General features: G+C 48.4%; 1 protein-coding gene across 1 annotated transcript in view; it reads left to right on the top strand.

Annotated features, from left to right (window-relative positions):
• LOC100086889 (testis development related protein) overlaps positions 1-13,688 on the top strand; it is a 38,596-nt gene that overhangs the window by 8,777 nt on the left and 16,131 nt on the right. The window contains exon 2 of the mRNA XM_029050605.2: positions 12,299-12,355. Within this exon, the coding sequence (XP_028906438.1) occupies positions 12,299-12,355 (57 nt within the window). The remainder of the gene's footprint in view (positions 1-12,298; positions 12,356-13,688) is intronic.

Genomic DNA, 13,688 nt, shown 5'->3' with positions numbered 1-13,688 from the left:
CAATGAGCTTACGGTGTAGAGGTGTGGTTGTACTATGAAAAGCCTAAACCGTCTAGACGGTGAGCTCGCTGTGGGCAGGGATTGTCGCTCTTGCCGTACTGTACTTTCCCGAGCGCTTCGTACAGTTCTCTGCACACAGGCATTTCGTAAGTAGGACTGAATGAATTTGAATGGTCATAGGTTCATTCATTCGGTCATATTTTACTGAGGGCTTACTCTGTGCAGAGCCCTGTACGAAGCTCTCGGAAAGTACAGTTTGGCAACGGACAGAGACGGTCCCTATATGTTGGGAGGAGGTGGCGGGGAGAGTGGTTGACTACGTTCTTGATTGCTATCCCGATCTCAAGTGTATCATATTTAGCGCTACACTGGCTCGAATTCTCACCCACGAGGGGTACCTTTCCCAAATTGTCCTGCAATACGGAACTCGAGGCCCAACCCGTTGACCTCGTATCGATCCCAGTGCTTGTCACACACGAAGCGCTCTCAATATGATCATTGTTGCTATGATAAAGCTTTTTTTTTTTTTTTGACTGTGAGCACATAGGCGTCTATTATTGGGTCAGCCTGCCCATTTAATAATTAATAAGTGTATTTAAGTGCTTACCATGTGGGAGGAACTGTACAGGCTAATCGGGTTCGACGCAGTCCCTTGTCCCACGTGGGGCGTGCGGTCTTAATCCCCGTTTTACAGGGGAGGTCACCGAGGCCCAGAGAAGTGAAGCGATTCACCCAAGGTCACACAGCAGACGGGTAGCGGAGCTGGGGTTAGAAGCCAGGTCCTTCTGACTCCTGGGCCCAAACTCTTTCCACTAGGCCACAAGGCTTCTCCCTCCCTCTGCCTCCACCTCCTCCCACCCCGGCTCCAGGCCATAACCCTTCAATGTCGTCGTCCCGAGATGTCACCCAGCACGCGTCTCTCCACTCCTCAAAAGCTTCCCTCTCCCTCCACATCAAACACAACTTTCCTACCACTTCAATCAGTGGTCTTTCTCGAGCGCTTACCGTGTGCAGGGGGCTGTATTAAGCGCTTGGACGTTCCTGGCCCACAAAGAGCTTACAGACCGGACGGGGAGACAGATGTTCAGATGCATTCCCGATGGATACGTACATGAGGGAGTGTGTCTACCATCTTGAAGTGGGCAAGTCACTTCACTTTTCTGGGCCTCAGTTACCTCCTCTGTAAAATGGGGATGGAGACCGTGAGCCCCGTGTGGGACGGGGGCTATGTCCAACCCTATTTGCTTGTATCCAACCCAGTGCTCCGTACAAGTGCCTGACGTTTAATAAGCACTTAAGAAACACCACAATTATCGTTATTACATGTGGGACGGGGACCAAGTCCGACCTGATTACCTTGTACCTACCCCAGCGCTTAAAAAAAAATGCCATAATTCTCCCTCTTTGGTATTTAGTGATTTGGGTCCCTTTTTTCCCCCGCTTCTTTATTCTTTTTGACTTCTGCATGTTTATCGGCAATCGTGGCATTTAGCACAGGCTTAGGGAGGGCTGAGGCGCTCTGCTGGTACAGGGTAGGTACAAGGTAATCAGCTGGGACACAGTCCCTGGCCCACAAGGGGCCCACAGTCCGCCAGAGGGAAGAAGGTGGATTTAATCCCCATTTTACAGATGAGGTAACTGAGGGACGGAGCTAAGTGACTTGTCCAAGGTCACACGGCCATTGGCTGCCAGGATTAGAACCTGGATCTCCTGACTCCCGACTTTTGTACTTTCCAGAAGACCGCACTGCACCCGTGTGCCTGGTCTAAGGTTCGACTTAAGGTCAACGTTCAATAAATGACGGTGATAAAGAGGACCGGCTTGGGGAATGGCTAACGGACGAAGGCAACGGAATTAGAAGCCCGGCTTCAGAAGCCCACACGTAGTAAAGATACAGCCTATTCAAAGCAGGACGTATCCAGTGCGGAACTGGAACAGGCCTACAACTGATTAAACCACAAATAAAGAAGTATTTTTTTTTTTACCGAGATCTGCGGAATGTACAGACTCTCTTGGAGTGAAGAGTATTAACTGGAATCTTGGGGGATTTATCTGCGAGGCCTTCCCGGAACAGATAAGGAACAGGTGATTTGTGGTAGGAAAGGAACAAGACGTTGTTTGGGGTAAAGGAGCCAGGAAGACCTTCCGGAAGACGGAGTAATTCATGCGGACACGATGTGGGAGAGGCAAGTGTTGGGAAAAAAGGGCCATCAGTTTAGCTTGGCCGTAGTGGGAGATACATTCGAGACCAAGAGGGCAAACGAGAAGAGCAGAACTAGACCATCGTCATCATCGTCAGTGAGATTGAGCGCTGACCGTGTGCAGAGCACTGTCCTAAGCGCTTGGGAGACCACAGTGCAGCAGAGTTGGCAGATGGGTTCCCTGCCCCCAACAGAACGTTCAACCCCGTGATCAGACTGGTTTGTCCATTTCCTCCCCCTCCCTTGTATTTATTGAACCCTCACTGCGGTCAGAGCGCTGTACTAAGCACTTGGGGCAGTGGCGTATAAAAGAGTCGGTAGACACGTTCCTTGATCACAATGGGCTGACCGTCTATAACATCAATATGAATAAATAAATCACGGATTCGCTCTCCCGGCTGGCCGCTCTGGGTTTTGGAGCGGGGAACGCGATCAGAAGGGTGTGTGAAGAAAAGTCATTCATTCAGTAGTATTTATTGAGCGCTTACTATGTGCAGAGCACTATCCTAAGCGCTTGGAATGTACCATGCGGCAGCAGCAAATGATTCTGGTTGATTTTAGCTGCTTTGTGAAGGCTGAATGGAAGGTCAGGGAGATCGGAGGAGAGCAAAGTGAGTCCATTGCTGAGGTAATCCAGGCTCAAGGTGCTTAAAGGCCTGAGATTCGGGAGTGGGAGGGATAAGACGTTAACCTACGCTTCCCAGGAGGATCGAGAAAGGGATGGGAGTCGTTTTGTACGTAGAACATCGACTGAGATTTTTGTGCGTCTCGTGTGTCAGTGAGGGTGTTTTGGTTAGCACTCTAATATCTAGCTTTTCCAACAGGACCGGGAATACCTATTGAGCACCGACTGGTTAGAGAGACCACCAGTAGATTTTTACCAAGCGTGGCTTGTGCACTTTAAATCCTAGTTTCAGGATTTAAAAGCGAAATGTTGGCCTGGGCCAATGTTAATGCATTAACTAATTGAACACTGTAATGAATATCAGAGCAATAAATAGGTGAAAAAAAAATTCAGAACATTGAAAGTTGATTTTCAAAAAAGGCGCTCCATCAAATTGAGCCATAACGTTGGACGCTTTTTAAAATAAATATGAGCTAACAAAAATGGGCTCGGAGTAGAAAGTTTATTCCAAAAAAGGAGCTTTCTGAAGATCTTTAGCAGAAATCATTCTTTGCTTATTTTAATTTGAAAGCACAGATTAATAAAGTTCCATTAGTAAATGTCTAGCATCTTGAAATCTTGGAAATTCATGCAAATAAATGAACTTTTTCCTCTCCCAGGAGGCGTTTTGGACGGGCACTAAAAAGTTCTAAGATATACAGAGGAGTGAATAATCTCTCCCACATGCGTAATCCTGAGAATGACCTGATACCTTGAGTGCTAAGCTATATGGACTGGTGGTCGGTTAACAAATATTTATGGAGCATCCCCCAGACTTGGAGTTCAGGACTAGATATGGTCTGTGCCTTTCAGGAACCTTTAATCTTCTAAAGTAGCCTAAACGTGCCAGTGAAGGAATCAGTTAATGGTGTTGACCACTTCCTGTGTTGTAAATATAATAAATAATTTTGGCATTTGTTAAGCACTTACTGTGTGCCAGGCACTGGACTAAGTATTGGGGTGGATACAAGCAGATCGGGTGGGACACGGTCCTTGTCCCATAGGGGGGCTCACAGTCTCAATCCCCATTTTACAGATGAGGTAACTGAGTTGCACAGAGAAGCAAAATGACTTGCCCAAGGTCACACAGCAGACCAGGGGCAGAACCGGGATTAGGACCCGTGAGCGCCTGACTCCCAGGCCCGTGCTCTATCCGTTGCGCCGTGCTGCTTCTGCAGAGCACTGTACTAAGCACTTGGGAGAGGAATCTGTTGAGAGGATGGAATGGGGGGAAGGTGATTGAGAGCATTTTTCTGGAAATTCTGCATTTCCCTTAGACTCTAAACTCCTTAATAACCACAACAGCAACAACAATAATGTATTTAAGCTACTTGCAAAGTAAGATAATCAGGAGGAACATTATCCCTGTCCCACATGGGGCTCCCAGGCTAAACAGGAGGGAGATTCTTGCGGGCCGGGGATTGTGTCAACCAACTCTATTGTACTATACTCTCTCAAGCGTTTAGTAGAGTGCCTTGCACATGGTAAATACTCCGTGACGTAGCTGGAGCCTAATGGAATGGACTCAGGCCTAGGAGTCAGGGGACCCGGATTCTAATCGTTTTTGTCACAGGACTTTGGGCAAGTCGCTCAATTTCTCTGTACCTCAGTTGCCTCGTCCGTAAAAGCGGGGATTAAGTCTGACTGCCTGATGTGGGACAGGGGCTGTGTCCAAATTGACTGTCTTGTGTCTACCCCAGGGCATAACACGGTGCTGTGCACATAGTAAGCAACTTAACAATTATCATACCCCCAAAAAATGATTGATTGGACTGGGAAAGGTGGATGTTCAACCCCCTTCTGTTCAGGCTGTTCCTTTTCATTCTAACCTGGCTGTCTCGCCGTCAGTGATATTTACCCTCTGGGGTCTTTATAAAGCGCTTACCCTGTGCAGAGCACTGCACGAAGCGCGTTGGAGAGTACAGTGCGACAGAGTTGGTAGACGGGTTCCCTGCCCACAACGCGCATGGTCTAGAAAAGACAGACATGAATGTAACAATTATATAATTTATGTAATATCATCCTTTAGATACGTGTAAAAATGCTGGGTGGTTGAAGGTGGGGAGACGAGCAAATACCCAGAGATTACAGATCTGAGTGCTGAGTCTGTAAGCCCGTCAAAGGGCAGGGACTGTCTCTATCTGTTACCGATTTGTACATTCCAAGCGTTTAGTACAGTGCTCTGCACATAGTAAGCACTCAATAAATACTATTGAATGAATGAAAGGGAGGAGGAGCCGGGGAAAAGAGGGCTTCATCGGGAAAGGTCTCGGTCTCCCACTCCATCCCTCGATTTACCTAGATTGGGGTAGGGAAGCTCAGAGCGGCCTCCTTTCTTTGATTTTTCGGGCTGCTGCCCGCCACGATCTCTGTTGGGGTGACCGGACCTCACGAGCCAGACAGCTGCAAACGGGAAGCGGAACCTGGCCCGGAGCCGCACCGACCAGAAAAGGGCAAGTGTCCTGGGAGGCTGGGGGGTGGTCAGTGGGCTTTCTTGGGGGCCGGGGAGTCGGAGGAGGGGTGCGGCGGTGGGAACGAGCGGGGATAAGCCCCGCACCCCTCTCCAACCTGGAGACGCCGCTGCTACTGACCCCCAAAACGTTTGAGCCCACTAATAATTGCACGGGTGGTGCGTGCAAGCCGTGTGCCGTAGTGGGGAGGACAGAGGCCTGGGACTCGGAAGGACCTGGGCTCATTCATTCATTCAATAGTATTTATTGAGCGCTTACTAGGGGCAGAGCACTGTACTGAGCGCTTGGAATGGACAGATCGGCAACAGATAGAGACAGGCCCTGACTGGGCTTACAGTCTAATCGGGTTCACACCACCCAGCTTTTTCAGCTGCTTGCCGGGTGACCCTGGGCAAGTCACTTAACTTCTCTGTGCATCATGTCCTCAACCGTAAAAAGGGGATACCTGTTCTCTCCTGCTTAGACTTTGAGATCCACATGGGACGAGGACTGTGTCTGACCTAACTAGTTTGTACCTACCCCGGCGCTCAGAACGGTTTTTGACACATATTAAGTGCTTAGCAAATGCCATAAGAAAAAAAAGTGAAGAGCCACAAGAGGCTCGCAAGCCACATTTTGTCAGCCCTGGGCTCACTCTTGTTCTTTCCCCCTGCCTGTTGGCTCGATACATTCGTTGCTCTTGCTATTCCTGTTTCACATTGGCTTGTTTTTCTGTTTTTCCATGTCATTCTTCCCTTATAGGTGATCTCCTCTGAGATCACAAGCCTCTCGTGGCTAGGGACCAAAGCTTAATTTGATCTTATTGAGCTCATTCCAGGACTCGCCTTGCCCGTAGTAGGTATAGTGATGCGGAGTACCGTATCGAGCAGAAAAGCATTCCTTCTCCATCTTCAGAGTCCTTCTCGAAAGCCACCTCCTCCAGGAGGCATCCCCCGCTTCGTCCCCACCACTCGGGTCACGACATCCCGGCCGGGACTCCTGGCATTCGGTCGATCGGTAGTTCAACGCTTGCTCTGCGGAGCGGCGTACTCAGCATGTGGCAGAGTAAAGTAAACCTGATAACCTGTGTGGAGCTTATAAGTTAATGAGGAAGAGAGCCACTCAAATTTCAGGTAAGGGAATAAGTGGTGTCAGGAGAGTAAGGGGGGTGAGTAATAATAATAATAGTATTTGTTAAGCGCCTCCTATGTGCTGAGCACTGTTCTAAGCACTGGGATAGATACAAGGTAGTCAGATTGTCCCACATGGGGCTCACAGTCTTCATCCCCATTTTCCAGATGAGGTAACCGAGTCCCAGTGAAGTGACTTGCCGAAGTCACCCGGCAGACAAGTGGCGGAGCTGGGATTAGAACCCGTGACTCCCAGGCCAGTGCTCTATCCAGTACGCCATGCTGCTTCTCCTGTATTCAGTCGTATTTCTTGAGCACTTACGGTGTGAAGAGCACAGTACCAAGCACTGGGGAGAGTACATTGTGACAATATAACAGACACATTCCCTGAACGTTTACGTCCTTATGGGCTAAGAGCGTGGATGATAGAGGAGGGTGGGAGGAGAGGAAGATGAAAGGTCAAGCAGGGAAGGCTTCCTGCCGATGAGATTTCAGTCAGACTTTGAAGATGGGGAATTCATGTGGCCTGCTTTGGTTTTTCTCCTTCGCCCTCCTCCTCTTATTCTAGTACCTATTGAATGTCTGTAATGCGGGTCAGCTCCTCTCCAGTTGGACTTCTGAGTCTGGAAGGCGGGGCCTGAGGATTTTCTCGACTGACTGTTCTCAAAAATGACCGTTTGTGCTCTCCACCCAAGTGCTCAGTAACTGCTGCTGCTTCTGCCCACCGACCGTTCCTGCTTCCTCCAAATTTGTGGGCGCGTAGAGGCGTGGGCTGCTCGATGCTCTATGAAAACTTGGTCTATTTTTAAGGATGACTAAATGAAGGAAAAACTGTCAGCTCAAGTGAAATTTATTGAATAATTTAGTAGATTTCTAAAAATCCCTTTTCGGTATTTCTCATATCTTTTGGCAGTTATACACACACACACGTACACACTAAATATATAAAGTTCATATGTGAGACCTATTGCGGGAAGACCATTTATTTGGAAGATCTCATTAGTAGAAACATCAAGATTAAAGCTTCCACTGAATCTTCCTTTCCCCATGAGGTTATATTTTCTAGACCTTGCATTACCACTGTCCCCAGCTTGGGCCAGGGGAGAACCTGAGATTCTGTGAGTTCTACTTGCTTCTTGTACCTAGTTTCCCTATATTTGCCAAGTTCAGTAAACTCTTTATTTAGATCTCCGACACAATGCTTCATTTCTTCTCTTCCTCCGCATTCTCTCTTCCTTCTTCCCCTCTGTGTCTTCCATTTCTTCTTTGCCCTGACTCGTGGGCCCCGTTTGTGTATATTCATTCCTCTCTGATGCTTCCGGTGTCGTTTTCGGCACAGGATCCTTGGTTAGAGCGTAAAGGCCTTTATTGAAAGCCCACTGAGTGCAGTGCACTCTATTAAGTGCTTGGGGAAGTAGAGTGGTAGTATGAAACATCTGCCCGCCCCACAAAGAGCTTAAACTCTGATGGAGGGGGACAGACATGAAAATATTTACAAAAGGCCTAAGGAGAATAAATTGACTGTACTATCAGCCATACGTAAGTGCTGACGAGGGGTGTAAATCAGTGAATGGTATGCTAAGAGTGCTTACAATGTGCGAGGCGCTGTCTACGAAGCCCTTGGGAGAGTAGAGTACGAGAGAATTGGTAGATATTTTCTCTGCCCACAAGAGCTTCCAGTCTAGAGGGGAGACGGGTGGTAATAGAAATATGGAGGCCTTAAGGAGATCGGGTTAAAGTGACCTGAGGTCAGGGAGTTGATCAGGGAAGGTTTGTTGGAGGAGAGGGGATTTTAGGATGAGAAGGTGGGTTGTGAGCCGCGTGGCTTGGTGCATAGAACATAGGCCTGGGAGTCAGAGGATCTGGGTTCTAATCCCAGTTCCGCCACTTGTCTGCAGTGTAACCTTGGGCAAGTCGCTTCTCTGGGCCTCAGTTCCCTCACCTGTAAAATGGGGATTGAGACCGTGAGCCCCACGTGGGACGGGGGCTTGTGTCCAGCCCGATTTGCTTGGGTCCACCCCAGTGCTTAGTGCAGTGCCTGGCACACGGTAAGTTCTTAACAAATACAATAATAATAATAATGATGGTTATTATAGAATGCTCCACTGGGGAAGGACTGGAGTTTTGGACTCGTCCATTACCAAGAGTGAGGCGGGGGAGAGGGAGGGAGATCCTCCCCCGATCTTATCCCCTCCAAGTGAAATTGGAAATGAGGAATCAGTCAATCACATTTGAGCATTTACTGTGTGCAGAGTCCCGAAGTAAGCCCTTGAGAGAGTATATGCAACACAACAGAATTAGCAGCATGTTCCCCGCCCCTGGTGAGCTTGCAGTCTAGAGGAGGAACATCTTTTTCTTCCCCTCACGGAATTGAATGGAAGCCAGCAGGAACACCCCAATTTCCTCCCCTCCTCGTTCTGATGTCGTTTATTAGGGCCCACTCACTGTTTATTAGGGGCACTGGTTGAAGGAGCCAGCGTCCCTGAAGGAATATTAGCACTCTCCTCTCCTCAAAAAAAATAAAAATAAAATAAATGGACATTTCCTGACCCGTTTGCCTGGAGAGCAGAAGGGAACAGCAAGCTCTGGGGGTTCTTGAAGCCGTCACTGGGATCACGAGACCGATCAGTCAGTGGTATTTATTGAGCGCTTACTGTGTGCCAGGCACCGGACTAAGCGGTTGCGAGAGGACAAGGGAAGTGGTAGACGCGTTCCCTGCCCTCAACGAACTTCCAGTCTAGAGGTGCTGAGCCATTGTTTTGGCTGGGAACGTTGTCCTAGGTCCTGATGCAGCAGAAAATACTCTTCATGTCTCTGGGTTGTTGCCTCACAAACAGTAAATCCTTTCGTTATTTGTAGATCACCGCACAGATCCTTAAAGTAAATCCCTCCGTTACTTGTAGATCACTACGTAAATCCTTAGAGAGTCATAACTTCACATAGACCTCGTTCTCGGTGGCGGAAGGTACTTCTGCGTGGTGGTTCTGGTTGTTCAGGACATCTCTGTGAGGAAGTTAAGAGTCGTACGTGCTCGTTTCTACTTAGGCCAGTCAGGCATTCCTGCGGTTTGGCCGCATAGAGAGTTAAGGATTCCTTCACAGATTGCCCTGTAAAAAAAAAAAAAAAAAAAAGAAAATCGCCGATCATAATACTTGTGGGATCAAGCACTTAGAATGTGCCAAGCACTCGGGTAGGTACGAGATGATCTGGTCGGATGCAGTCTAAGTAGAAGGGAGAGCATCGAAATCCCCACGGTACAGATGAGGGAACTGAGGCCCAGAGAAGTTAAGTGACGTGTCCAAGGTCGTTAGGCAGGCAGGTGTCGGGGCTGGGGTTAGAATTTAGGTCCCGTGACTCCCAGGGCCATCCCCTTTCCCCTAGGCCTCGCCGTTTCTCACATCACTAGTCAGTTATCTGAAGAATGGCTAGTCCCTGAGCACATTGCTAAACAACCAAAATAACTGAAAGTGGTTATTTTTCATTCAGCGTCAGTGCGCGGGACTTCTATAGGTTTAGCGGCCCCAGGATAAGAGGGAGAAGGATGGTAAAGCAGAACAAGTTTCTCCGTCTCCTAAGTGTTTTACGTTTGGCTGATTTCCTGTAAGATAGGACATATTTTACAGTAAACTCGGCTGGCCCAGGCCAACGGGAAAACAGGAAAGTGTGGAAACTGGAGGAAAGGGCTACGGGGTTGGAGATGGTGATTTTCTGCTTGGCGGGTCACCGGGTGCCCCCGTTTGGGGGGGAGGTGGAGGAAGCGGGGAGGGGAACGTCCCCGAGCCGGGAGGTTCCTCTCTTGTCGGAGGTTGGAGACAGGACGGCCGAGCCAAGCGTTCCCCGCCTTTGCCCCTCAGGATCGGGCAGGGGAGCTCGGCGCCTCTTCCTCTCGGACACAACCACCCGTGCCGCGGCTGTGGGCCAGAGCCGGGGAACGCCCAACCGTGGCCCCGGGAGGCTACTGGGAAACCCCAGCCTTGTCCTCAGGAGAACTGTGGTCGTGCTGTAGAGCCAATATAGCCAATAAACCCCAACCTTGTCCCGAGGAGAAGACGTGGCCGTCTTGTCGGGCCAGTAAGCTCCAGCTTTGGCCCGAGGAGGAGGACGTGGTCCTCTTCTAGGGCCGGAACCCCCACGCCCCCGGCCACATCCCCAGGAGAAGTCTGTGGGCCTGTTCACGTTCAGGCTCTTGATCACGAGAAGCAGCACGGCCTAGTGGATAGAGCACGGCGCCTGGGAGTCATAAGGACCTGGGTTCTGATGCCGGCTCTTCCACGGGTCCGTTGTCTGAGCCTGAGCAAGTCACTTTGCTTCTCTGTGCCTGTCGCCTCATCTGTAAAATGGGGCTTATGACGGTGAGCCCCATATGGGACAGGGACTGGGTCCAACCTGATTAGCTCGAATCGACTCCAGCACTTAGTACAGTGCCTGCTACGTAGTAAATGCATAACAAATACCATTAAAAAAAAATAAGTGTTCCTCAGTCAGTCAAACCCCCCAGCTTTGGCTCCAGGAGACGACCGTGGTTGTGCTTGAGGGGCGGTCGACCCCGGCCTTAGCCTGAGGTGGTCGGACGTCTGGCCAACTCCCCCCCCCCCCCCAACTATGAGCTCGTTGTGGGCAGGGATTGTTTCTCTCTATTTCTGTATTGTACTTTCCCAAGAGCTTAGTATAGTGCTCTGCACACAGTAAGCGCTCAATAAGTACGATTGAACGAGTGAGTGGAAGTGTTCCATGACTGGTCAACCCCAACTTTAGCCCGAGGAGATGGCGATGGTCAGAGATGGTCGGAGGAGATGGTCAGGAGGGTCGGCTCCCCGGGTCCTCCTAACCGCACGGGTCCGCACTTGATGACTTCGTGACTCGTGGTGAAGTCCGGAAACCGGGAAAGATGCAAAAAGCAAAAATGAGGATGAACCTCACTGGAATAATTGAGAGTTGACTGATTTATATATCGGCGGCTCATACCACACACTCGGTATCAGCTGGAGAAACTTCTCGTCTCCCGTTAGAGCTAATTACGTTTGTAGCAAAGTGTGGTTAGGTAACAGAAATGGGAACTTTAACCTTGAACTAAGCCACGTATGTTTTCTCCGCACCTTTAATAGTCTGTAATTTCTGGTACTTTGCACATATCCAGCCCATTTTCAGTTACTAAATAGCCACCCAAGTGTTCTTTGGAGAAGAAATCTCTCAAAGGCAGACACACAATCTTATCTTATTTAATCATTTTGTCTTTTGGCCGGCTGTTAAGAATGTAAAAAATGTCATTCCTGAGTCAGACCTATAGCCTTTCCAGCCCAGTATTTTGTCTGAGATAGCTGTAACAGGAAGCTTGGAGGAATCATGTGATGATGATCGCCTCCTTTGTTTTCTCCCTGATGTTTACGATTGACCTCTAAATATCCCTAAAGTTTTCCCTTCTGGCAGGCCTTTAGGGGTGGTTCATCCAGGATTTTCTCCGAACCGCTCTCAAAGCTTGCTTATATTTTCTTCCTGCATTAATGAATTTCATGGGAATTCCACCTGCCATATGTGATAGTATTTCCCAAAAGTTAGAGGGTTTGGTGAGTATTCCTTCATCCTGATATTGTGGGATTTGGTGAAAAACAATCCCTGCTTGCTCTTTCACCCACCCTTCTTGTGTGAACCAGATTATCACTCCATAAAGGAGTGTTCCTTTTTCTTTTCCCCACTTTGATAGCAACCATTTTAATGCCTAGTGTAAAGTCTTAACTTCTGGAAATTCATATATCAATGAAATCGAGAAACACTAAAAGCTTCTGGAATTTAGATTTTTTGGGGGTAATCTTTAGTTTTCCCATTTTCTAAGGCATTTTTTTTTTTTAATTTAAGAATGACCAGTTGCTTCAAGATGAAATTGCATCTTCTGGATCTACACTTGCAACCAAGGTAGGAATTGCCAAAAGGATTTTCTTCCCCTCTAGTCTTATTATAATCCTGTTTCATCTGTGTGCCTTTTCTTCCAAGGTGGCTTGGACTGAGTTCTTAAAACCCACAAGGCAGGTAAGGGGAGTTCTGAAAATGTGCGGATCGGGTTCTTGTCGGATCTCAGGTTAAGGGAAAATCATGTTCTGGTAACGCCTGATTCGGTGGGAATTAATGGTTCAGGGGGAAGACGATTGACACTTTTTACTCCAAGTCCCCATATTATCGTTATACCTACTTAATAATTGTGACGTTTGTTAAGCTCCTCCTATACTCTTTATACCCTGTCACTTGTCACTCTTTCACTATTAAGTACTGTTAAGGTGCCAAAATACAAAGGCCTATACAGGAAATGTATGGTAAGGCCGAAGCAGAGGAGACCACGAAGCGAAACAGCTGGTCGCACTTGAACCAACGCCATAACCGGGCTCACAACGGTCTCTTCCTACACCTAACCTCCTTGGGCCGTATTGTGAATCACGTCATACCGGGAACATTTGTGTTGTAGAAAATACGATCCCTATTTCCTCTACCCTTTTCCACCCAGATGGGATAATGAGAACGTCCATTGAAGCAGTGTTGACGTACCGATGGCGCAAGTTGATTTGGTGTAGGACGAAATGGCCGTGTCCCTTTACCGACCCTCCCATCTCTCCTGGCGGTATCTCAAGAGGAGATCTCCCGTGTCCTTTCAAAATCCACCCCCCCCTCCTTTACCTGCCCCTCCGACCCCATCCCTGTACACCAAATCAAAACACTTACCCCTTCCCTTCTTCCCTCCCTGTCTGCCATCTTCAGCTGTTACCTCTCCAATGACTTCTTCTCCACTGTTTTCAAATGCTCATTTCTCCCCTCTCCTAAAAAAAACCCACCTCTGACCCCACGGCTCTCTTTAGTCATCACCCTGTTTCCCTCCTACCACTCCTCTCCAAACTACTTGAGCAAGTTTTCTAGACCTGCTGACTCCAGTTTCTCTCCTCAACCCCCTCCAATTTGGTTTCCAACCTCTTCACTCAACAGAAGCCTCCTTCTCAAAGGTGTACATCCTGGTTTGTAGAAGGTAATTTTCCATTACACGAGGCTCTGCAAGGACATAGCTACCATGGTTTAGCAGATATTACCGGCTTTCCTCAGCTCACCGGACAACCGAGTCAATAGCGCTGTCAGATATTGGAAAAGTAGAATTTTGAGCACAGATGGGGCAGTAGAACTCTTTAATATTAACAATACTGCGTTGAGCAGTGCTTCTCAGGTAATGAATGAAGAAATAAGCCATTTGATTTTTCAAAAGACAGTT

The sequence above is a fragment of the Ornithorhynchus anatinus genome, chromosome X1, assembly GCF_004115215.2.
Source record: "Ornithorhynchus anatinus isolate Pmale09 chromosome X1, mOrnAna1.pri.v4, whole genome shotgun sequence".
In the NCBI taxonomy this organism is placed as follows: domain Eukaryota; kingdom Metazoa; phylum Chordata; class Mammalia; order Monotremata; family Ornithorhynchidae; genus Ornithorhynchus; species Ornithorhynchus anatinus.
This window is presented reverse-complemented; position numbering and strand designations above follow the sequence as displayed.